We start from the raw sequence: 25,530 nt of genomic DNA, 5'->3' as shown, positions 1-25,530 counted from the left end.
AGAACCCGAGCACTCAGCCTGCACCCCCACCGCCCCTCCTCCAGAGGGCCCATCACTCTAGAAGTCAGCCCTGCTACTCAACACCTGGCTCTGTTAGAACAGAGCCACCACAGATCTTGCCCATCCACCACACTTCCCAGGAGCTCCAGAACCCAGAGGTACCTTTCTCCACGTGATGACAGGGAAAGGGTCCCCTGCAGCAGCGCAGGGAATGAGCAGCTCCCGGCCAGCCTCCTGCCTATATTCCCAGCCTGGTAGCACCGTAAAATACGGGGGATCCTAGGGAGACCACAGCAAAGCCATGAAGTCGAGTGTTTTGGGTGTCCACTCCCACAGGGGCCTCTCTCAGCCCCAGGCCTCACCTTCAGGACAAGCCGTGCGGGAGCAGACTGGCCCATGGTCCCCAAGGTGTTGTAAGGCACACAGGTGTAAGTGCCAAGAGCCTCCTCTGTGGCCTCCTCAATCCGAATGGAGCCATCCTCCATCAAGGTCCAACCCAGGTTCTGCCAGAGCACAGACAGCAGAGCAGGCAGCAACGGTCAGGGGGCAGAAGCTCGGTCCTGGCCCCCACCAGGCCAGACCTCAGTTGGCAGGCCTGGGCAAAGCACCAGCTAGTCTGGGGCAGGGGCTGTCTACGTGTCCTGGGAGAATGGCAGAAGCTGCACCAGACTGCAGACCCCCCACCGGAAGCAGCTCTGCTTTTCCAGAGTTTTCTGGTGGAGAGTGGAGGAGTCCCGGCAGGGAACCAAACCCTCAGAGGCAGCATCTCAGTGGCAAGAGAGTGTATTTCACTGTGACCCCACATGCATCTCTCTAGCACCTTCTCAACCTGCAGGGGGCGGCCATCCTTGTTCCACTTGACCACGGTGGCCGGCGGCTCTGCATCCACAGGGCATCGGATATAGCCGTGAATTCCCACGGGCACGTAGATGACAGGGGGCATGTTGAGGACACGGGCTGGGTCTGCACAGGGTTCGTGTGGGGTGAGAGAGAAGAAAGGCATGAGGGAAGTCGAGGAGTGAGAAATCTTGGCAGTGGGCCAAGACCCCTCACACACCCTCAGGGTCTCATATAGATACCGTCTCTCTGAGGAACTGCCCTTCACACCCACCCACCCATTCAGTAAACTCTGCATGTATCCATGGTGCTCACAACAGTGCCAGGTTTCGGGACCACCATGAGGAGCAAGATGGACAAACCCCAGAGGCCACATCAGGCCACCCCAAAGCAGTGCAGGCTGCAGGCTGCTTTCTCTGTCCAGCAGACTGCATTCTTCAAGAGAAAGGCATGTTCTAGCCTGCTCCGATCCATAACACTCCTCAAATGCTTCTACGCATGGGATGAATGGCAGAATAAGCAGAACAAGGACTCTCGATGTCTGTATCTCCAGCCCCTAGACTCCAAACTTGAAGTCAACGCTTGACCACACCCTCCACCAACGGCTCCTTATCCCAAATCTCTCTTGGATGCCAAGCAGCTCTCAGTCCACATCCTAAGCCAAAAGAGGAACGTCAGTTCTATGCATGAGGTGTTCAGAGGCATGACCACCGGTGGCTCTTTTCTCTCCTCTCCATTGTGCTAGTTGCCCAGCTCCACCCCCCACCCCACCGAACCTCAGTTTTCCCTCTGTGCAGCTGGAATGCAGACTCAACATTGGCCACAGAACAGATGAAAGGTTCTCAGGAGAGAAGCAAGAGCAGCACATCCTGTGATGTGGGGGACTCATAACCTTTCGATTCCCCTCATTCCCTCCGAGGGCTACCAAGGAGAAAGATCCAGAACTTCCAGTGAGGCAGTGAGGATGAATGAGCTGGTATCTTTTAAGCATTTGGAGCTCTTCAGAGAACAGCATTACATAAATACCAGGCCGAGTTATATATTTAGACATAGCTTCCTACTTTTGTATGTAGAGTTTTTTTTTTTTCCTCCAAGATTTTCAAAGGGTTTATGAATGGGAAATACTCTGAACACTGCTTTTTAGCAGAAATAAAGATCCTTGTCTCACCCACCTGAAAATCTCACCCCCTGGATTCTCTTTGAAGGCAAGAAGGAGGTAAAAAAGGACAAGCAGGAGTGGGTGATGGCACTGGGGACAGACAGGGAAACCACATACCCCTCTTGACAGAAAAATGGCCCAGGGCTTCACCGATGGGGGGCTTACTCCTGGTTAGATTCATGATCCTTCTAAAGACCACCCCTGTTGGCTTTCTTCCTCTGCCACTGCCACCTTCTTGCCCAAGTGACATAGCCAGACAAGATGCTACTACAAGTGGACTCTTCCCTTCCCCCGGCCCTTTCACATCCAGCAAGTCCCATGCAAATAGCTTCTTGACTGGCTTTTTCCTCCTGCAGGTCTGGGTGGGACAGGCCTGATGTCCTGGGTCACATCACATCACTTTTCTTGGGCCTCATAGCCCTTAAAAACTCGAGACTTCCTAATGTAGCGTGCTGAAAGCCTTTTTAGGTTGACGACCATGGAAATGGTGAAATGCTGCCTTTATCCCCGCCAGTAAAGTTACTGCATCGAGAAGAAAACGAAGAGAACGTGAGGTTAGCAGCTGAGCGGGGCTCAAAGGTCCAGCCAGGCTCCGTCACCCAGGCACCCATTCGACAGGAGACAAGTGCAAACACCCAGTTCTGCAGCGTGGCTTCAGAGACCAGCCCCACCTCCTGGGGTCACCAACTGTTCTTCTGCTTGTTCTCAGCTCAAATGCTGATCCAGGCATCTCCAGCCTGTCCTCCTTGTACCCCTGCTGCTGCACGCCCCTGGGGGTGAGCGGTTCTCCCACACCAGCCCTCCAGTGATGGAGAGCCTGTCACCTCCAGTAACATCCCAGCGTCTTTGTTGTCTGAGTGATAGGGCCATCCACAAATCAAACGGAAGAAATTAATCCTCATTACTCATCCTTCTCTCCCTTTCTCACAATGATCAGCTTGCCAGGGGATGGGAAAGCATTGACTACGCTGACAGATTCAAGATTAGCAAACTGAATTATTGTGCTTGCACAAAAGCCCTCGATTGTGCTGGCATGAGGAGCAGCTCATCCGTGTGGATCTCTGGCAGCCCTAGAGAAGAGCAAGGAGAAAGCCAGGAGGGAGCCAGGTGTTGGCAGAACTAGATCAAGTCACCACAGAAGAGGGTCCTGTCCCCCTCACCTCACACACCTATCCACAGTGGAGGAAGGCCGAGAGCTGACAAGAAATCTAACCCTGTGTCAGTGTCACCTACCGTCCCTCATATACCTGAGGGGAAAAAAGGCACCAGAGACATCTTGTTCATGGTCCAGAGAGAGGTGCTGGCTAGCACTGACTGCAAGGACAATTACTCAGGTCTGCCCATCCTTGAATCCAACCCAACTTGGCTGATGGAACGAATCAGCCAACACGTGTAGCAATGCCTGGCCCAAAAAAGATGCCCAGCAAGTGTTAGTTTCACCTCAATTGACCAGTCCAGGTCTCGCCCTCCTGTTGGGCTATTCCTGCTTCCTATCATTCCTCTGCCCACGTTCCCTCAAATGACCCTTGGTCTCCTGCTGTCCTCCAGCATCCAGTCCAGCTAATGAAGCCTGTCTCTTCTGGAACCCCCACCATGTGTGGCTCTCCCCCACCCCTACTCACACTGCACAGTTAAGTATGCTGAGGCAGAGGGGGAGCGCCCCAAGCTGTTGCTAGGGACGCATGTGTACTTCCCCGCATCCTCAGGCTTCACTCGGAAGATGATCAGGGTCCCATCAATCAAGATCCGCACTCTCAACTTCAGGTCGCTGCAAACAAACAAGGAGACAAGGAAGGGCAGGGGGTTGGCATGGAGGGAAGAAGGTCTTCCATGAGCCAGCACAGCAAGGCAGCAAGGAGTCCCCTCACCCTGCCACTGAGGCAAGAAGAGCCAGCACTTCCTCATATTCCTGGCCCCTTTCAAGGCCGCTCTGTACAGACACTGGCCTTGCACCTGGGACAGACTGGATCGCCTCTCTGTAAAGCTCCCATAGCCCAAGGGCAGCCCATGGCAGCCCCTGCTCAAAGGCCTTGCGCCTGGGAGGCCTGGTGGCTGAGGACCACCACCGCTCCCCGCGCCCCGGGAGGGCGGGGCAGCATGCTTACTTCTGGAAGTAGACGTTTTCATCCTGCCAATACCAGGTGTAGGTGAGGTTGCCAGGATACGCCTCTGCCCGGCAGGTGAGCAGTGCATCCTGGGATATGTTGACAGTGATGTTCTCAGGAGGGGAAACTATGAAGGGAGGCCCTGGGGAAAGAGGAAATAAACATGACCTTACCTGGTGCAGGAGGAGAGAGCGACAGCTTGGGGTCCTCCCAGGAAGTTCTGAGATGACTCAGGAAGGTGTGCCCAGAACTCTGGGAGGGAGTTGGAGGGCAGCACTGGCCCAAGAGGAACAGCATATGCTGGGCAGCTGTCCTAGATATCTTTCTAGCTGCTGCTGTGCTCAGGTCTTACTCTCCTTACAGGTCTAAGATGCAAAGGGTCCTGGGATGTGGTCACAGCGTGCCCCAGCCCCTTGAACCAGCTGGAGACACCTTTTTCGGTGTATGCGTGCCCCTCGCCTCCATGCACACAGCCTCTGTAAATCCTGGCACCCCAAGCCAGCTATCTAACCTCCCTAACACACACACACACACCCCTTCCTGCCCATCCCTCTCTCCAGCAGAACAGAAGCAGGGCACATGTAGGAGGGACAAAGGCCATTCTTTTCAATCCAGAGCAAGGAGTCATCTGGCCTCTGAAGGAGCTGAGAGGCTTGTGCTGCTTATCTGCCAGAGGTCCGGAGGGCAGATGCGGAGCGAAGAGCCAGGGGGCAAGCAGAGTCAACAGCAGGTGAAATCCCAGCCCTCCCTGGCGCTGGCTTGGCTTTCCAGACAGTCCACAGCTACCGCCTGGCTCTCTCCTGAGAAGGGAGCTCTTCTCCAAGCTGCAGAGGGACCTCTGGCCCACACTGCCACTCAACACTCCAAGTCAGAAGAAGGCAGAAAGAACATGTGTCTTAGCAGCCCCGGCAGCCTAGACAGCCACCCCCAGCCCTCGTTCTTCTTCCGGCAGGCAGTGGATGGGAGGCAAAGAGTGGCTGGGCTCGGCACAAAAGTACAAAGAGACCCCGCCTCCCAGATGCGCACCCTCTGGGGCACTCTGGGGCCCTAGGCAGGGTGGACCGGCATTTCCCAGTGCTGACCAGGCAGACCCTGGCTCTGCCAAATGCCCTCTGTGTTGTTTAAACGTCTGAGGTTTGGACTGAGTTCCTGTCGTTATTTATTGATACCATCACTAATGGGGTGGGAACCTGAGAGAGGTCCCCTCCCCCGGGGAAGATGGAGGCATGGCAGAACACCAATTGGACAGAGAGAGAAACCCAAAACCCACTCAACATAGTGCCTCCCACCATCCCAGGTGATGGCCACAGCAGGCCACCATAGGGGCTCTGGCTGTGAGCCGCACAATACTCAGGAGGAGCCGGCCCCACTACTCATAGGCTGCCCATCTCCCTAGCCACCCCAGCTGGGCCAGCCATGCCTAGGGAAAACCCTTCTACAGCTCAGATGGGCTGAAAGTCCCTGCAAAAGGTCCAGGGCATGAAGAGGAGAGAAACTGCTCTTACCTTGGACAAGCAGATGAGTGGTATGGACAGCCTCTCCCTGGATGCTGTATGCACGACAGGTATAGGCACCTCTGTCCTCCCTACTGACTGATGTCACTGTCAGGCTGCCATCACTCACCTGGGGCCAAGGAGAGACAGAGCTCAGCACCCACCCTGGGGTCCCACCAGCACCACCCCCAGGTATAGATGGACCTCGGGCTCATGCATTAGGGGAATATGGAGCCAGGCACTTCGTGTTCCATCTCCCTCCAACCAGACACCAGCCAGACTGTGTGCTGTGCAGAGTGTTACCAGTCACGTGAAGTGGGAGGCTGCCATGGAGAGGGAGGAGGCAAAGGAAGGGTGAGCAAGGAGGAAGAAGTACAGCAGCCCCAAAGGAGAACCACACTTACCTGGTATTTCCCACTAGCACCTAGGAGTGTCCCCTCCTTAAGCCAGGTGACAATGGGCTTGGGGTTTCCAAAAGCTGTGCAGGTCATGGTAACACTGCCACCTTCCTTGGCCTCAATGTACTGGGGGGGTGTTTCTGTAAAGGTGGGAGGAGCTGCAGAGAGACCCAGGGTGGGGTTAGCCAGCCTGCTGCCCCGCGTACAGCAACCACACACACCAAGCACCACATCCGCGTGTTCATAGATAACCCTCTGCGAAGTGCTGGGATAAATGAAGGAAGAGGGAGATGGGCAAAATTGTCTGCCCATGAGTCTTACCGGGGGAGGAGAGACCTGAAATTCAAAGTCAGTCCGGCTGGGTGCAAATTCTAAACTTCTCCCGCTGTACTTGGCTAATTCCCAAGAAACAAATGTTTGCTGAGCATCTATAAGGAGGCTACTATGCTTAGCTCTAAGGACAGAGCAATAAACAAGACAGCTTTCTCACGGCCTGCACACACTTGCCAACAGCTCCAAACTGTTCTGTGCTCCCCCTTTCACCTCAAGATCATCCCTGATACGCCTATTTCCTTAACCTCAGCCCAGCCAGACCCCCCGTTTCCAGGATGTCTTCTATCTGAGCGTCATCTAGGCCTAACATAGACCACAGGCCATGGTTACAAGGAATCTTACGTTTCCAGATTCTGCAAAGAAAACCTTCCACCCTTTCTTGCGTCCAGGCAGAAAGACAGCCCTCTCTGCAGGCTACCCCCTTCTCAATTCTCTTCTGATTATGCCAGGTTATCCCCACATCACGACTTACATTGATTGGAGTTTTGACTAAAATCCCATCCTGTTTGGATAATCAGCTGTTAAGAGACTCAGCCTCATTAGTCTGAGCTGCTTGCATAGGCAATCAGGTCAATCTTAACCCGTTGGACTATCAGTGCTTTTGAAGTGACAAGGAGGGGCCCCACTGTTGAACACCAGCCCCCTGGGGTTCACAAAGCCAGGCTGGGGCAGGACATTTTTAGCTCATCTTAAGGTACCCAAAGGTCAAGACCAAGTTAAAGTGCTAGCCTGCCACTTGTTGGGTAACCCTGGGCAAGTCACTCAGCCTCTCTGGGTTTTTACCTAAATCTGCCCCCCTCCAGGACTGAGGTGAGGAGTAAGTAAGATAGTTTGTGAAAGGGATCTTGTAATGTAAATACGTGTGAAATGCTGGTTATTTTGTCATTACTCTTATCATTATCATCTCCCTGGAAACCTCTGAGGCATCCATGAGAAGCTTTGAGGTGGATGTCACCTCTCCAGACAGTGCTGCCCTAAGAACTAGTCAGAGAGCTTCAATATTTGGTCCTGCCTCCCCCTCAGTCTGCCAACCTCGTCTGCTACCACATACTCCCTTCACTGTGCTCTAGCCCCACTGGCCATCTTTGTCTTCCTTGAATGTGCCAAGAACACCCAACATCAGGGCCTTTGCATTTGCCGTCCTCTCTGTACCCAGACCTCACTCCTTTGGTTCATGCAAAATTTTGCTAAAATGCCACCTCTGCCTTAAGTGGTCAACCCATCTAAGATAGCACTTCCAGTACTCTCTACCCCCTTGGACTGCTTTATTTTCTTTAAAGCAGTGATCACTGACTTTCCCTGAGAACAAAGATCTTTCCTGTAAATCCCACTGCATGCCTGGCTTTTCTCCCAGTTCCTGGCATGTAACAGAGCACACAACACACATATGTTGAATGGATGAATGAACTTAATATACACACATACAAACACCTACAAACCAACACAAATTCAAACACACAAAACTTCCCAGGAGCAAGATCATGACAAGACTGCTTTCTTCGATTATTTCCAACACCCTTAGCCTATGTGGGCATACAAGGGGAACTGGATATACTGAGTGAATTAGGAAGCACACTTCATCACACACGAAACATACACAATGGACACCTGCAAGCATGGCAATCCTCATCCAACATCTAATACAATAAAAATGATGGCAAAAACCATTCCAAATCCTTATACGGAGATTCTGAATTCCCAACTTCTGAAACGGAATGTGTGCTCATCTCCAACAGAGCCCCTCTTGCCAAGTCTGCCCCTTGAAATATAGCTAATGCAGCCTCAGCCTCTATTACCTTTGATGTCAAGCTTAAAAGAAAAGATAACAAATTAAATTACGTCCTGAAGTGACAAATTAATTACTAATTGTATAATTACTTTATTATTTAGGTGCTAATCAGGAAAGTACTTTGAACAATCTCGAGTTTTCAGGAAAATAATGGTTTGACTCTCGATTATTTACAGAATTAGGTGTTAGCTTGCCAGCTGCATTTCCAGGCTTAATTCTTTTTTACAAGTGCCCTATAATTAATAGTGCAGGTTAGAAACAGGCTGGTCTCTCCTCCAAGTAATTCACCAATCTAAATCAAGACTTGGCTTGGGCTTTTTGGGTCTTTTATACGTGATAAAGGAATAATTGGGTTTGTTTCCACCCAACTGGTCTTCAGGAAAACACAGAAGGGGAATGAGACCATTTGTAATTCTAATTTTCCCTGGTCTTTCATTTTCCAAAGGTGATCTCTGTCAGAAAATGCCTGACACTAAACATTCTAGTTTGGAAGCAATGGAATGCTGGCAATCCAGACTCTTTCCTTCCATAATGGAAATATTTATGCTGGAAGGTACCCCAGAACTCGGGGTGAAAGGAAGGGGGGAATAGGTATCTGTTCTGTTCTCCCCATTTGGGAGGTGGGTTTCTTGGTAAGGGCAAAGTATTCTATGGTAAGCTCTAGTTCTGAAGCCTGGGGCAGAGAGGGGAGCATTCTTAGCTATTCTGCCCAACACTTCCCTATGAACAACCTGCCTTCCCTCCCTGAATGCACTGACTCTCCTTTCTCTGGGCTTCCAGGCATGCTGTTCCCTCTGCCTGGACTACCCTTCTGTACCTTCCACCCCTGCACCTGGCTAACTCCCTAGTCACATGTCTGCACAGGAGTCATTCCCTCAGAGAAGCTCTCCCTCCTTTGTTCTCCCAAAGCCCGTATTGCAATTGTCCCTGGACTTGCTGCCTCTGAAAGTCTCCTTAAGAGCTAGGTCTGGGTTGGGTCCACTGCTGTGTCCCCAGAGCCTGCCACAGAGAAAACATTCAAGATGTGTATGTGTATGTGTGTTACTTCTCTTTATTTATAAGATTTACAAGGAGCACTCCAGTCTGATCTCCAAGTCCAGGATATACACATTACTCATGTAAATACTAAAAGCCAGGATTCAAGATGTGTTGTGAATTGACAAGCACTTTCCAACTACCACAGTCCTCTGCATCTTCCAGTCTGAGGACCTTCCCGTGCTCCTGCCTCCCTGCCACTACACGCTCATCTGATTTCATCTTCTTTCTCTCCTGAGAAAGAGGATGGCCAGCAGCTGACCCATATGTAATTAACGTTCCAGACACTGTGCAAGATGCTTTCTCACACAGGATTTCATCTGATCCTCACAACACCTCCGCAAACAGGCACTGGAAGCTGATGCTCAGAGACTTACTTGGGATCCTACAGCTATTGGATTCATGAAATGAATGCAGTGAGTTCGTGAAATAAACCAAACCTTCTCAGGGTCTTCTCCCATGCTCATTCCACTCTGAGCAATTAGGAATTCTCAAAGAATCAACTCCCACTCATGCATGCAGGGACATAGCAGAACACACAATTCTTAACTAAATTCTACTTTGCTGTCATGTGAGCGCCTACTGAGCCCCTGATGTCTCAGGTTGTCAAATGGACACTGCGAGGATAACATGAAAAGAAAAAGGGGTCAGGATTTCAGCCCAGTTCTGGAAGGGTGTTAGAGAGACAGAAACCTATGTGGGGACTCTTGGCTCAGTGTTCAGTCAGTGAAGCTTTTAGCAGCCGATTTACCTGCCTAATTATGTTTTGCTTGGGCTAATATAAAGATGAGTTTTCATTCTCGGCACACACAACAGCTGGCATCAAAAGGAGGTGACTCAAAAGCTTGCTGTGTGGTGGGGACAGCCCACCGGAGACTTAAAATAAGCCTCCTGTCTCTTGGGACTAACTGACAGGTGCCAACTGCATTGAACGGGTTGGGCAGTCTGGACCAACACTGTTCTAGGACCACAATGGCTAACAGACCAGTGCCCTGGCTAAAATAGTCTGTTCTTTCAGGACCCTGGAGAGGTTCTCAAGCCATGGAGCATGGCCTGACTCCTATGGGAGGAATGATCCAACCCCACAAGACAGGGCAGACAGAGTCGTTCTTCAGAGCAGATCGATACCATCAGAAGCTTCCAAGCCAGGAACGACATCAATTTCTCTCTCCCACCCACAGCATCTATAGTCACAGACATCACAACCATAAGGACCCAAGCTGTGTGTGGCACATCCAAAGCATATATGCCACTTCTCCAGATTTTTCTCCACGGTTCCAGCTTCTTCTGGCTCCTCCAGAGTATCTCCTCCCAAGTAAGGACTCCCAGGGACACAAGAGAGACTCTCCATCTGGGGACACACACAAGGTCCAGTGCCTGGTGTGGTCACAGCCTCAGACCCAGACCGGAGCCTTCACCAGCACTGGGAACTGGGCCTGAGGCCTCTGCAAACACTTGAAAAGCATCAACATACAGCGCCAATTCATTTCATATGAGCTATCAACACCTAATAGCCATTAAAACAGTTACTCTTCACAGGATCCTTACATTTCCTTGGACAGTAAACCCAGTACAAGCAGGGACCGTGTCTGGGCTTCATCACCACTGTTTTCCCATCACCTAGTGTGGGCGAGGCACACGACAGACCCTCACTGCATGTCACTCAAATGAACATATTTAACAAGGAACCAAAATATTCACCTAAAAAGGAAAACTGTCATGGTGGAACTCCAGGAATCCCACTAGAGTGGGAAGGCATTTCCTGGGCTAGCAGGGTCTTCCCAAGGTTGAGAAATGGAGCCAGCAGATACAAATTTGGCCTCCACAAAGCCTTAACCCTCCTGGTTTCAAGAACCAGATTCTGACCTCCCTGTAAGGAGCTCCAATGCCAACACCTGCAGCAAACCCTGCTTCATGCCTGAGGAGCTGCACCTCCCGTGTGCCTCCAGCGACCCCAGAAGCTCTAGGGAGACAACTGAGGGGGAAGCAAGAGGTGGGAACTGCTAACTCAATGGGGCCCAGCCCTGCTGACTCCTCTTTGCAGCAGAGATTTGGAGCAGGGATACGGTAGTCAGGAAAGAGGCTTTCCCCAAAGCAGGTCCTTGGGGTGTAGCCTTCCAGGTGGCTCCCCACCCACCCGTCCCCAGGAGTGAGCCCCATACGCACCGTTGATGGTGAGATGGACCCAGCTGCCGTTGTGAAAGGTGTCATACTGCTGATCCAGCATGAGCACTTTGCACTCATACCAGCCCTGGTCCTCAGAGCGGACCTGTTCCAGCCGTAAGGATGCTTTATCATGAAGGCTTGCCCGGCCTGCAGGAAGACAGTGGGCAAAAGCCCAGGAGGCCGTCAGGGTGGGGTGAGCAACACAACACCCGCCAAAGGCAGAGGACCCATTGTATCCTTCGGACCATTTCCCATCGCATGGCCCCAAAGTAACAGCCGGCACCAGCCGCGGCAGCAGGTGGCAAAGGGAAAGGCGCACAGCCCAGCCATGGAGCCGCTCTCCCAGCCTTAGTTGGCCCCACCCAGCTGCAACTGTAACTCTGGATTTGGCACTGGGAAGAGCTTCAGTCCCTTGGAATACTCCTGTCCTGCTACAGATCTCTTGGGACAAAGGAAAGGCTTGAGGGACAAAAGAGAGTCAGAGGAAGCAAGAGAGGGAACAAAGGTACAAACAGAAGAGGGTGAGGTAGGGGACCCTAGAGCAGACCCCTGAACCTCATTTCAGGCTGAGTGACATCCCTCTCCCCCCTGGGTCCTCACCCCCTGCACCTGTCTGCCAGGCTTCCCTATGATAAAGCAGAGGGAGGGCACGCAGGGACCAGAGTGGTGGGGTCCTCTCCCAGTCCTGCTGCCCAGGCCAGACAGACTGCTCATCTAGCCAGAGCCCAATGTCCCCAGGAGCTGAGACAGTAGGGCCCATAAGCCCGAGAATGAGGATAGGACCGGCAAGCAGAGCAAAGCCCCTCCCCCCGCCAGCTACTCTCCTTAACTCCATCCTCTTCCCCATTAGGAAGCCATATTTGTCTCATTCATGGTGATGGTAAGGTAAGAGATGCAGCAGGAGCCAAGCAGAATGGGAGTCCAAGATGAGGAGCAGCCCTCACGGCCCACCCCTCCCTCACCCACCACCTTAGCTCACCCCTCACTCCAATGTCACCACTGTCTCTGTTTTCATCCTGTCTCAATACTGGCAATCTGCCTAAAGACCAGAATGTCAAAACCAACCACAACCAAAAAGAGAATAAGAGATAGGTCCAAGAGGGAAAGAGAGAGAGAAATGGAACTTTCTGGGAGAAATGCAATTCAGACCTCAGGAGCCAGAAGTAAAGATAAAAGCAAGGTCTGCCAGCTTCCTGCCTTCCTTTGAAAATCCCAGCACACACATGCATTCATGCACACACACACATACTCACACTCACGTTCACATAAGCACACTCACACACATACACACCTCACACTCTTCTTCCTCCAGCCAGGCAGGCTGGTGGTCAGGCACTGGCAGTGACTCAGAGCGAGGCCCCTGCTGGCAGGAGCAACTGCAAAGCAAGACACCCAGGGCGCCCGGAGGAAGGAGGCTGGCGTGGCAGAGGAGGCAGAAAGCAGGTGCCCACCGTATGGCACGAACTAGCCCCCAATGTTTGCTTCCGCTCAGGGATGGGATGAGGCCCCAACTTCAGAGCCAGAGGCAGGGAGTGGGCCAAGGCAGACAGAGCAAACTCCACAGCTGCCGCCAGCATGCCTGGCCAAGGGCAGCAGGGCTCTGACTCAGCTTCTTCCTGCACAGAGCTGCCCTTCAGCGCAGCCCTACTGTCCTACGTGGTGGGCTCTGTAGGCTTCCCTGTCCTTACCACTGCTCCTGCCCCTGCACATCCCTAACTGTGCTCTGATCTTTGTGTCTGCGTCACCTCGTCCCTCTCCTCCCCACCACTTAATTAAAACCTACCGAAGTCCGAAGGATGGAAGGAAAGAGGCAGAGACTGTGCAGCACAGATAACAGACCAGTTGTAAAAAGATAAGTGGCAACAGAGAGATAGGCAGGAGGAACAGTGACCATGACCACTGAAGAGAAGGCCAGCCATGCTAAAACCGGCAGAAGAGATGGTAGGGTGGGGCAGGGGGAGCTCCTGCAACCTAGACCTTACCTGCATACTCAGGGTCCACGTGAGGTGGATAGTAGCCAAACTTGATGAAGATAGGGATGGGCACCCCAAACTTGAACCACTCCACGACATAGGGCGGGGGCTGTCCCGTCACCGGATGAATCACGTCGCATCGCAGGACCACACTCTCACCGGCTCTTGCGGTCACAAACTCGGGCTCCTCTCGTAGGCCGTGGGCAGCTAGTGGGTCAGCAAAGTCGGGATGCACAAAGGGAGGTGACAAGGAGATCCTGCCCCGGCAGCCCAAGAGGCAGCCCTCTGCCCATCCACTCCCATTCCCAAGGCCAGCTGGCCACCCAGCCATCCTCCTGAAAAGGAGCTCAGTCACTCCCTAGAGGGTCCACAGTGCACCCTGAACCCCTTTCTCCCCCCTCCCTACTCATATCTCCATAGCCCTGGGGGCCCCAGGTATCCATGAACCTGAGATGGGGAAGAAAGGGGGAAGAAGAGAAGGAAGCAATTCTTTCCAGTCCTGCAAGCCAAATCTTCCCTCCCCAAATCCCAAAGAGCACAGCCGTAACCATATCCTCCCCCACTGCACACACCCCCCCCTCAGTTCTAAGAGGTCTGGCTACTGAGAAAGTGGAGGGGGCCTCCACCTTGTTGTGGAGACCCACAGCCTGGGCTATAGGGGCCTGCTGTAGCTGAGAGTATAAATATGGAATCTCTTCCCGTACTGGATGCTTCCTACCAGAGCCTGGTAGGAACCGCAGAGCCAACCTCCTCCTACGCCCCACCCCCAGCTCAGCCTGATGTTTGCAGCACAAAACAAGAGTACTCCATACAGGAGCAGGGGAATCCCTAACAAGCTGAGCAGAGGCTGCTCATGGCAACACCAGAGGGAAAACCCCACAGGCCTGACTGTCCTCTCCAGGCCCCTCCTCCCTTGCCCCACTGCACCTGCTGCAGAGAAGGGAGCAGGAGGGGCCTCTAGCCCTCCAATTTTTAAACTCCAGACATCACCACTAGGATAGCAGGATGCTGGGACAGAGCGGGGCCCTTGGGACTGCTGAGCTCAGCCAGCTAAGGGGAAATCATCCCACCTTTGGCAATGATAAAACATACAGCTAGATAGGGTGCACCCATCCTCTTGGCATCGGGAGGGCAACATGGAGAGAGACCCACCCCCACCCCCACCCCCAAGCTGGAGGACACAGAGGACAGATTAACCTAGGCAGGGCTTCTCTAGCCTGGCAGCCTGCTCCTGAGCCCCTATAGGAGGTGTGCCATCCCCACCTTCAGCCTGAAACTGCTCCCTCCCACACAAGGACTCACTCCATGCCCACAAAGTCACCTTGTCCAGCTTGTTTCCCAGTGAAAGGGACAGCCTGGAGAAGCCTCTCCCTCGGCTTTCCCTCACACTACCCAACACAACTCCGGACTAGACCACAGCTCTCCCCATCCAAACTCACCTCCCTTCCCAGTCCCTGCTGGGCCCCTCCAGGCAGCACCAAGGACAGCAGCTGCTCTACTAGAGGCGCAAAGCCAAGAGCTGATGGGTCCTCCCACCACAGAAAATATGCCTGGAAGAATGGCACCCGCCTGTCCTTCTATCCCTGTCTGTCTGCCTATCTGTTGTGGTGCCTCTGCATCTGACTCTGACTGCATCTCTGACCCCTGTGTGCTCCCGCCCATCTCCTTCTCTCATCTCTTCTTTTTTCCTTCATGCCCCTGCATCCCTGGCTCCTTCTATGGGTCTGTCTCTCTGACTCCTCCTCTGTCTCTCTGGCTCTGAGTCAGAAGTCGCTCTCCTACTCCTTTTCCATGTCTCTCTGCGCCATTCTGTCTCTCTTCCAGTCTCTGTCTCTGTCTTTTCCTCTTAAGCTCTCACTCTATGTGAATGCTTCCACTTGTCAGTCTTTCTCAGTTTACATGTCTCTATCAGTATGTGTGTCTGTATGTGTGTATTGGGGGAAATATGTGGATTTCCCTTGCCTATACACCGAGAAGGGGTTTTGCCAGCTTTCCTGTGTGGAGGGACCTCTGTGTGCTTACGTTTCTGTGTTTGCATTTCTCTCCATGTCTGCCTACATGCTGTCTGTTCATCTCTGTGTCTCTCCTTCTCTCCCTCCCCATCCCCCTTTCCCTCTCCTCCCTAAGTGCGGAAGGAGGAGGAGGCAAGCTCTTCTAGAAGCTGATTGGCTACTGGTGACATCACTGTTTTCTAGAGAAAGAGCTAAGATCACAGAGTATTTTTGGAGCAGAGCAGAGTGTTGCACTCACCTGCCTGAGGCCCCAGCAGGTTTCCCAATTCCCCCACCCCCAACCTTGCTTCAGGCTAGGTTTGAATTCCAACCCCTCAGGGAAAGCAAGGAGAGAGCTCAGCTGCAGCTGGCCCCTCCCCCACAACCCCATGGGTACCTAGAGAGGGACAGAGCCTGCCTCCCAGCCTCCAGGAGCACAAAGGCTGATCCTGGACTCAGAATGGGCAAGCAGCGGGCACCATGAGCGAGCAGGGGGAGCAACGTGTGTATGCATGAGAGTCTGTGTGCATGCCAGTAGCTCTTGGTAAAAGGATGTATGAGTCTGTATGAGTATAATATGTGTATATGTGTAGCTCTTAGCAAAAGGACAAGGATGAGTGTGTATGTGGCAGAATGTGTGTGTGTATGTGTGAGTATGTATATGTGTGTATGTGACTGTGTGCATGCATATGTGAATGTGTATTGGGCAGAATTTCCAGGAGGTAAAAGAGGAAATACAGGAGCCTAGGGAAGAGGAAGGAGTTATTCCAAGGCCTGGTTACTGGGTGTGGGGGAGACATGGGGGAGACAGGCTGTCCACAGCAGGGGGCTTCTTCCCCAGCCCCGGAAGCCCAAGGCAAGAGGAAGAAGCTGTGAGGAAAAGGCCATTACTGCTGAGCAGGCAGTTGCCCACCTTCAGCAGCAAAGCTTGACTCTGTAGCTCCCCAGCTCCCGGGGTTCAGGGCTCTGAGGGGCAATGCCAGGAGGTGGGTCGGCTTTGAAATGGGTCCCCACAATGCCTGCTGCTCAGTGCTGCCTCATTCTCACCGCATGGCAATGAGGCAGCCTCTTTCACACCTCCCCCAGCACTGGTGTTGGCTCCAGGTTTCCACCCCCACCCCCTAGCTGGCCCCTGGGCTCAGGACTGAGCACCCAACCCAAGGTCGGCCCTCTTGAGCCAGTCAATCCCACCCCTCCTCTCTGTGTAAGGACCCTTTCAACCAAGGACAGGCAACCGAAGAGGGGACTCGGTGAGATAAGCATCACAAAGATTCTAACCAAGGCAAAAAGAGAGGGTGTTTCCCAAGAAGAAAGTAGAGGGGTGGGAGCCCCTCTTGGTCCAACCTTTCTGGTTTTCTGAACCCTAAAATATTGTTTTTTAAGACTATATTTATTTGAGAGAGAGAAAGAGCAAGAGTGAGACCACAAGAAGGAGCAGCAGAGGGAGAGGAAGAAGCTCCCTGCTGATCCCAGGGCTCCATCCCAGGACCCAAGACCATGACCTCAGTCAAAGGCAGATGCTTAACTGACTGAGCCACCTAAGTGCCCCTGAATCCTAAAATATTTACCAGCTTCCTCAATTCTTCAACACACATGCACACACAGCACTCTCAGTCGTCACCTACAAGCACTTCTTCCTAAGCCTGATCATTTCTGAGCCAAAGCATGTCTAATAAAACACATTCCCCAGAAAAGCTCAAAGCAAGAAAGAAAAAGTAAACAAGCAGGCAGTAAAAAGGGAAGAGGGGCTTGGTGGAGCAGAGATAAACTCTGACCCAGGAGGACACCAAACCCAAATTGAGGAGTGAAAGACTCAAGAAACCAGGAAGGAGAGAGAGGCAGGGATGGGCACAGTGCAAACTGGACACAGGCAGAACCCAGCCCAGGGCAGGAGAGAGAACTCTGGGGCACAGGGGACACAGAGACACAGGCCTTCAAAGGACCCCAGAACCAGGAGGGGGGCAGAATGGAGGTGATTCCTTCAGGGAGCAAGTGGACTTCTCCCCAGCAGGACTGACTGGAGTAACTGCCCACCAGTTCTGAAGGGAGCAAGAAGGAGGGAGGGAGAGATGAAGGGAGAGAGGGCAAGGGAAGGACTGATAGTGACCTGGGTGAGGAGGGACTGCAAGAGGGGTGACACCCCCAGGCCCCTTCCCCACCAAAGAAGCCTACAGCAGCCCCTGGAGATGAGGCTCCAACCTCAAAGGGGAAACCGGCATCTGTAGGGGTGAGGGCGGCATCTGCAGGGGTGAAGGCGGCAGGAGGCCTAAGGTGCCCTGGATTCTGCATACCCGTTTTAGAGGAGGCAAGAAACAGCAGTCCCCTGAGCAGAGCAAATCTGCATTTTGGGGCTCTGCCCAACCCACTCTGGATTTGTTTTACCAGGATAGGGAAGAGAAAGCAGGAGAGCAAAGAACGAGGTAGCCCCTGCTTTCTGGCTGACCTTTTGGGAAGCCCATAGGGTACAAATCCCCTGCTCTCTATGCCAGGTGGTGCCCGGTGGGTAGCCAAGTTCAGGCTGCCATTGGATCCCTCGTGGGCATAGAACCATGAGGATCCAGGCCCTGGCACGGCTCCTGTGCCTGACACTCACAGCCTGGGGCTCTTCCACCAGGGCAGGGCTACAGGAGGAAGGGCACCTGAGAATGAGAAACACTCTAAATGCCTGAGAAGGTGGAAGAGCCTGAGGAGGAAGAGTTTTGGCTGTCAGGCAACCTAAGTTCCCCTAAACAGCTACCACATACCAGGCTCTGGGCTGGGCGGGCATGTAACACAAATTTCCCACAATGCCCACCTGACAGAACTACTACCAGCTCATCTTCACAAATGAGCAAACTGGGAGGCTACCTGGCTCAGCAGTCACTCGGGGACAGGTGGGGGAGTCAGGCTCCAGCTGCCATGTCCCCCTTATGCCCACACTCAGGGACACCATCCTGCCGGACCACAGGCCCAGGCACTAAGGCCTCTCCGGCACTGCACCCCAGACACAGCACCCCACCCCTCCCCTTCCTGAGTCAGAGGGCAGTCCCTCCCCACGGCACACTCTGCTCAGTCCTCCACCAGAGAAGGAAGACACAGTGGGCCTGCTGTGGGACGCAGCTGGTGCTCTCTGACTGGTTCTGGGCTCAGCATCACTCTGCAGTCTCTGGCTAGGTCTGGTAGTGGCTGTAGTAAGGGAAAACCTCAGGGTGAGCAGCAGCCTCCATGATTCATGAGCACAAGTCCTTACTGCAGCCTCCTGTTCTTGTTCCTCCTCCTCCTCCTCTCCGCCCCCTCCTTCTCCTTGTCCCCCTCCCCCTCCTCCTCTGGGCACCAGACTCCCAAACCACAGGCCTGTTGTCTAATAATACCAGCGACAGCCACCGCCACCTCCATCTGCCAGCCTAAAAATAATCCCTGCTGAGTCCAAAAAAGGCACAGCCCCCAATAGTCCCCCAATCGCTCCTCCCCAACAAGCCAGGAGGCTCCAGGAGATTCCAGGAAGCCCGGGACTCAGGCTTCCAGGGAGCCTCCCACAGCGGTACACACCCAGAGGGATGGCCTGAGGAAGGCAGAGGACAGACTCCCTATTGCCCAGAGCAACGAACACTACAAGTATGTGATGGACACAGGACCAAAACATCTGGCCATGTCCTTGTTTCTTCCAGAAGGCAGGTGGGCTAGCGGTCATCTGGCCATCATTCTGCCTCCAGCAAGGGCCCCCATATCTAGCCTAGGCAGGCTCTCAGAAAAGTCCTTCCATGGTCTCCCCATCAGTGTCCTCACAGCCCTTTCGGGTCACACTCCCCATCAAACCTCTCAGGGTGGGAAATCGGAGTTCAGGTGAGCCCAGATGGGCCCTAACCAGGAAAGCTTCCCATCTTTCAAAGAGCAAGGCACTGGGGAGGGAGGGGCAGGAACTGCAGGCCTCCTTCCTCCTGTGGGTGCCTCTCCTTCCTAACCCTCTTGGCTGGGCTCCCCTCAGCAGCCCACGAGGCAACGATGCTATTAGCAACCTTAATTTGCTCTCAGCTAGATTGTATTTCCAAGAGCCTTTTCCCCATGAGCCACTGACAGGAAGCAGTCAGTAATTCAACCTCCGCTCTGCTCCTTTAATGGCTCCTCGGCAGAAAGGCAAAGCCACACCCCACCCCCACACCCCGCCACATGGTGGAGGCTTGCACCCTGCACACTCACGCATGGCCAAGTGCACGCGTGTACTCCAGAGCCAGCAGGCAGGCAGGCCCAGACAGGTGAGGGCACTGTGGGCTCTGCCTGCACCAGGCCACCCTCCTCTCCTCAGGTAAGACCAGATAGGGAAGTAGGAAACAGAAGCTCCATATATACTCACAGTGAAGCACCAGCATTCTCTACACTGAGGCCAGAAAATGAGGACAGAGGCTCACCTCATACAATTTGTGAAGGCGAGCCTGTGTGCAAGCTATCTGCCACCAACCTTCTGGGTGGGTGGGTGCCTGTGACCAGAAGGGTGGTGAGGACCCGCGGATACGACAGACTGAGGGACTGTCCCAGTCCCCTCTCTTCTCAGAAGGACAGTTAGGCTGGTTGGCAACCCCCTCAAAGCTTTGGCTCACATGGAATTGTTCTCCAAAACCCTTACAGAGGCCCTGTCTCTGCTCACCAGTCTCCTGCTTATTCACGCAAGAGAGAACAGAAAAGCAGGAAAATTCCTAAGAAAAATAGGTCAGCTGCCTCGGGCAGACCGAGCTGGCACCTGTGGGCAGTGCCCCAGAGGGGGCCAGGCTACAAGCTGCCTCTGCAGCCCCAGCACCCTTTCCCATCTCCCCAGGGGTCCAGCCACTTCTCTACTCCAGAGTGCACTGGGTTAACAGGGAACGGATGCCAGAGCCCACTGTAGCAAGACAGGCCCATTTTCTATGTCCCCCGGAGCTCTGCCTGGCTTTGTCCCCCCTCCCCCGCCCTTTAGGCTTCCTCTCAGGGACCTCAGGTATCTTTCAATCCGGCCCTTGGGCTAAGCCTCCAACTTCGAAAACTTCTGGGCTGCCTAGATTCAGGTGCAAAGCGGGGGGATGAGGAAAGTAAGGTGTCTGTTCCGAGTGGAGTCTCACTGCCAACCACAGCACTTGGAGGGGAGTGGCTCCCCACATCGTGCCTGGAACCTAACTGTCCCCCTGCCCTCCTGCATTCTACACATATGCATGCAAACACACAAGTAAACACATACACACACATAAGGGTATGTACACACACATGCACACATATAAGCACAGGCATGTATATACACATGTGCAAACATGCACACCTATACAGGCATGTGCACACATCTGTAGGCAGCTCACACCAATTACAGCTCCTTTCATAATTCAGATCAACCCTTCATAAAAGCTGCTTAACCCATCCTAGGCAGCAGACAGAAGGAAACTGCCCCCTGAGACCCTAGGCCCCAGCCTGAGAAGGTCATAGGATGTGTCTGGGGAGGGAGGAGACTTTCAAGAGGAATACAAGTGTGTTAAATCTCAGGCCTAGCCCCCTTCATCTCCCCACCACACCACCTCCCCCTTTATCTCCCTGCCCTCACACACAGCGCCCCCCACCCCTGCCCCCAGCACACAAGAAGGCTGGGAGAGAGGAGCAAGCAGCCAGCAGGGCTGAGAAAGACAGGGCCAAGGGAGAAGACAGAGCAGCAGGCCAAACCCTGAGAGCTACACCCTAGCTGGGGTGGGCAGAGGGGAGAGAAAATGCATCAGGAGAGCAGTGCCAGCAGCCAGGAAAGAGGGAGGAGCAGAGAGATTCTGAGTTTCAGCATCTCCCCCACTAGGCAGCCTCTGCTCCTTGGGTAACCAGATCCCAACTTTCTGTCTCAGAGCCACAAACATGAAACCACCCAGCTCTGGGACCTGCCTACTCCAAGTCTGGCGCATGTTGGGCCTCGGGCCAGGAGCTGAAAGCTGATTCTTCCCACTGCCCCTCTGCCATGCCCTTTCCGACACATCCCGTCCTCAGCTTCTCCCAGGATGCATGCTGCCAGACACACCCCCGCCTTTGGTGTGTGTGCAGGGGACACACACACACATACCACTTGGCTACTTGCTGAGCAGAGTCCCTCTTTGCTGATGGACTGCCCATGGGGTCTTGCTAGCAGCCTCCTGATCTACACCTCCTCCTTCCCATCTTCATCGGCAAAGGGAAGAACGGAGGGTCAAGGCCAGGCCAAGAGTAGAGGGCACTCTACCAGCAGGATCTGAGTCAGAACGCCTCTTGGTTTGGGTACACTGTAGTCAGGGATAATCCAACCAAAGAATCTGTGGTGGACAGGAGGCAGCCTTGGGAATAAAGGCCCAGACTTCTCCTCTATGCCAGGCCCAGGGTCATCCCAACAGGGCCCACGGTCCTCCCCCAAGCTTGCTCAATCTGGGATGCTGAGTCTCCAGTTACCATATCCCAGAATCCAGATACCTATCTTCTCCATACCCTCCGCAACCTCTCCACTGACCTTTATCACCTTCCAGACACACATGATCAGAGTCAAAAGGGGGAGCCCATCCCTAACTCTGTCCCAACCTGACACCGCCTAAGAGCCCATTCCTTTTTAACCCTCTGATAGAGCAACCCCTGCTTCAGCCAAACCCTAAAGGTGGCATCTTCAAGTCCCTACCTCACAGGAATCTCCCCCAGAAGTTGCCTCTGCCAGACAGAGAACAGCTGAGCTCTCACACAGAGCCAGCATTTGAACAGTGGCTGGTATTTCCCATGTGAGCAAAAACCTGCCACACAGGTCTCCCCTCCCTCCCTCCAGATGCTGCGATGCTATGACCTGCTTGCCTCCTCGGTTTCCTGCATCCTTCCCACAAGCCTCTGGCCACTGACAAAACTCCCAGTTCTACAGATCTTTGAAAGGATTTCCAAGCAGTCCCAAGGTCTGCACACCCTCTGCTCACCTCCCTGGGATTCAGAGGAACAAGAGGTTCTCCCCAGACAAGGTCAGCCTGCGAAAGGGTACTTGGTTCCTGACAGGGTAGCCTTCTGAGCTTCCCTCAAGACATTTCTAGCTCCCAATGCCCTGAATGGTCCAAGGGAAAGAAACTGAGAAGGGGTCTGGAACCCCAGAGATACTGAATATAATAATAATAATGTTAACATTTATTGAGCACTTACTATATATCAGGTAGTCATTCATTTCTTTACAGCACTAATGTTCACCAAAAAACCCTACAAGCTCATACTGTTCATCCTATTTTCCACTGAGGCAAGTGACATTCAAAAGGTTAAGCAACTTGTCCAAGGTCACAGGGCCAGAAAGTGGCAGAGCCAGGATTTGAAACTAGATCATTTGACTCTATACCTTGGCCCTTAACCAGCATACAAATAGTCTTTTTAAGCTAAAAGGACCCCAAGACCAATTGGGGTGGCAGGCTCAAGGGTGCAAATCAAGCCATCCAGGACAGAAGGACCTCTCCACACCCAGAAAGAGGGTATAACCTTCATGCCCAACAACCTTCCATGCTGGGAAGTCCTTCCTTCTGTCTGGCCATTCTGTGTGTTGCTGCAATATAAACCCATTTGCTTTTATTCTGTATTTAAACTTGCACAAAGTCCATTACCCTCACCCTGACTTCTCAGGGTGGAGGCTATTTCAGAGCCTCCTTTCAGTGTCTCTTTTTTATTCAAAGATCCCAGCAGCTCCTTTTGTGCTTTCAGCGACAGTCCCATAGCAGGAATGTACCAAAAACTGGAGGGGAGGAGGACGAGGGCACTGGAAGACTACAAGAACATAGGGGAAAGGAGGAGGCTGAGGCTAAGGGCAGATTCTCATACACAACTGGACCCACCCTACCCCCACCCCGACTCCATAAGCTTCTGAATCTCCCTAGCCTCAGTGTTCCCACCTGACAAATGGAGTTTTTAAACCACCCAAGTCAACATACCATTTAACAAAATCACCCTTCCTTTCGCCCTCCTCTGCTTCGGTTTTTAGACTCACTCCCTTCCTCAAATAGCTTGGAAGACATTCCGTTCTAGAAACTTTTTCAAATCACTCCCCTCTCCCCCTACACATACCAAGAGAAGTAGAGAACCCTGGCTGTAAAAGGCGCCTCCTGCGACCCCCTCTGCCCTAGGGCGGCTGGGAGCGGGTTCTCTCTTCGCCGGGTCCTCCCAGCTGATTACCACCCACCAACCGGTTCTCTCCGGGCTCTCCACTCCTGCCGGCTTCGTGAACTTGCCCGCAGCTGGTCGTGTCTGCGTGCTGAAAACAGTGAGCTCAGAGTCCTAGCACCCTCAGGCTGGCTCCTACTTCCATACAAGGGCCGAGAGCCTGGGGTGCCACCCAGAGGCTCGTAGGTCGCTTTGCCCGTCTCCAAAGCAAAAGCGCGCGCGCTCACGCACGCATCACCCAACTCGATGGCTTGCGTCTTGTCTCATCCCCCAGCTCAGAAAGGGAAAATCAGAAAAAGGAAAACCTCCCTCCACTAGGAGACGGAGCAGAGGGGACCCCTAGTCCGCCGTCCTCACCCCCAGCCAGTTCTGCCTCACAGCGGGGAACGGCGGCGTAGGGTCTGCCGGGCTGCGGCCCGCTCCCAGGGAACTTTTGCCTGGCTCGGGCCCAGGTGTGGCTAAGACAGGCGCGGATACCTGGCAGGGGTAGGGAAAAGCGAACACTCCTTCCCCGAGCCGGCGGAGGGACTCAAGCGCTTAACCAGCTCTTCCCTCTCCTGGCTCCGTGCGCCCCATGCCCCGCGAGGGGGATCCAACTCCCAACTGCCAGATGTGTGATCGGAAGGGGTGTGAGCTGGAGCGGGGGACGCCCGCGGGGCCCAGAAACCTGTCCGTTTAGCTAGCGGTGGGTGCCAAGAGTCCCAAGGCTTTGGGTCGCGCCTCCCTGCAAGGGCTCGTCTGCGGAGCGGTGGCGCTGCGCGGGGCTCGAGCGTGCTGCAGCCTACCCAAAGACCCGCAAACTCCCCGGCAGCCAGAGTTAGGAAAGCCGCCGACTCCCCAGCGCTAGAAGAGGCTGCTGCTCCGGCAAAGAGCACCTGTCTTGGCACACTGGTATGAAGTCCTGGAGCCGAAGGTGGGCGAAGTCGACCCGAATCCTAAGATCTTTACCCGAGTTCCCGGCAGCGTATGAACTCGGGCCCCTTACCCGCCCGGCCCCTCTGGCCCGCGGCCCCCAGCCCTTCCCGGCAGTGCCCCGGAGCGCGCCCCGCTGGAACAGGAGCCTCGCCCGCGGAAAGGCGCAGCGCTCGGCCGGGCCGGGGAGCCCCAAGCGGGAAAGAAGGGGCTGAAAGCGCTGTGGAGGGCCAGAGGAGGGGCGCTGCACTTCAACTCACCTTGAGCCGCAAGACCTCGGGTGCTGATCACACTTGCTATCAAAGTGGCCACATACCAAATCATAGTACTACCGCGCGCCAGCCAAGAGCCTCATCCTATCGCAAAGTGCTCCTGCGCCCGCACACTTCTCGCGCCCGAGCGCCTGCTCACGCCCGCTCGCGCCCGCCTACGCCCCGCGCCGGTGCTCCTGCAGCCCGGGCGGCCCGCTCTCCATCCCTCCCCGGCTCCACTCGGCTCTGCGCGCAGCCTCCCCGGCCCCGGCGCAGCGGCACCTGCACTACAAGCCCAGGCAGAGCGCAGCCAGCTCCACGGTGAAGCCTAGCCAGGCCGGGCCTCCGGGACCGCCCCCGCCGTCCTCCCATTGGACACTGCTCGCAGGCCTGGGGGCCGATTGGCTCGAATGTCTGTCCGTCGCGGAGCGAAGGAGGCGAGCCCATTTCAAGGTGCGTTGAAGTGTGGCGAGCACAGAGCCGCAGAATCATGCGCATTGCCAGGGAGAAGGCGTTGTAGCGTCTCCGCTCTGCTCTGTTCTCTGCTCACACTGCATGGCAAGTTTCTGGTGAACGGAATGGTAGCTTCTCGGGCTTGCAAACGGGACCCCGGGAATCTCAATTACCCCCAAACAGGTCCGAGGGGACGTCGCCCCCGCCCACCCAGGAAACCCAACATCCGGTTTTTAACCAGCAAAAAGCTGTTCCCTGGAGAATGATGCTGATTCAATGATGGGGAAACCCAGGAACAGGCAGCCTGGGAAAGCTAGGGAACGTCCTTCGCTGGAGATCTTTTCAAAGAGGTCACGGGATACCCTCCCCCACTCCTTTCCACACACGGATATTCTTCCCTCCGCAATACACCCCCTTCAACCCAAACGTGATGTTAAGTCAAACTCCATCCGGCCTGAAGGCAGGGGGATGACTAAAATGACCTCCAAAAGTCGCTCCAATTTAGAATGAGTCATTTGGC

General features: G+C 54.1%; 1 protein-coding gene across 1 annotated transcript in view; it reads right to left on the bottom strand.

Annotated features, from left to right (window-relative positions):
• LOC111153938 (immunoglobulin superfamily member 9B) overlaps positions 1-24,630 on the bottom strand; it is a 36,246-nt gene extending 11,616 nt beyond the window's left edge. The window contains exons 1-10 of the mRNA XM_022513273.1: positions 24,567-24,630; positions 13,298-13,495; positions 11,316-11,462; positions 5,999-6,150; positions 5,607-5,724; positions 4,102-4,243; positions 3,619-3,764; positions 821-963; positions 363-503; positions 163-279 (exon numbers count right to left, since the gene is read on the bottom strand). Coding sequence (XP_022368981.1) covers positions 163-279; positions 363-503; positions 821-963; positions 3,619-3,764; positions 4,102-4,243; positions 5,607-5,724; positions 5,999-6,150; positions 11,316-11,462; positions 13,298-13,495; positions 24,567-24,630 — 1,368 coding nt within the window. The remainder of the gene's footprint in view (positions 1-162; positions 280-362; positions 504-820; positions 964-3,618; positions 3,765-4,101; positions 4,244-5,606; positions 5,725-5,998; positions 6,151-11,315; positions 11,463-13,297; positions 13,496-24,566) is intronic.
• Between the last annotated feature and the right edge of the window lie 900 nt (positions 24,631-25,530).

Source organism: Enhydra lutris, unplaced genomic scaffold, assembly GCF_002288905.1.
Source record: "Enhydra lutris kenyoni isolate GAN:26980312 unplaced genomic scaffold, ASM228890v2 scaffoldscaffold34, whole genome shotgun sequence".
Taxonomy (NCBI): Eukaryota; Metazoa; Chordata; class Mammalia; order Carnivora; family Mustelidae; genus Enhydra; species Enhydra lutris.
The sequence above is the reverse complement of the archived record's forward strand: the minus strand, read 5'-3'. Positions and strand labels throughout refer to the sequence as shown.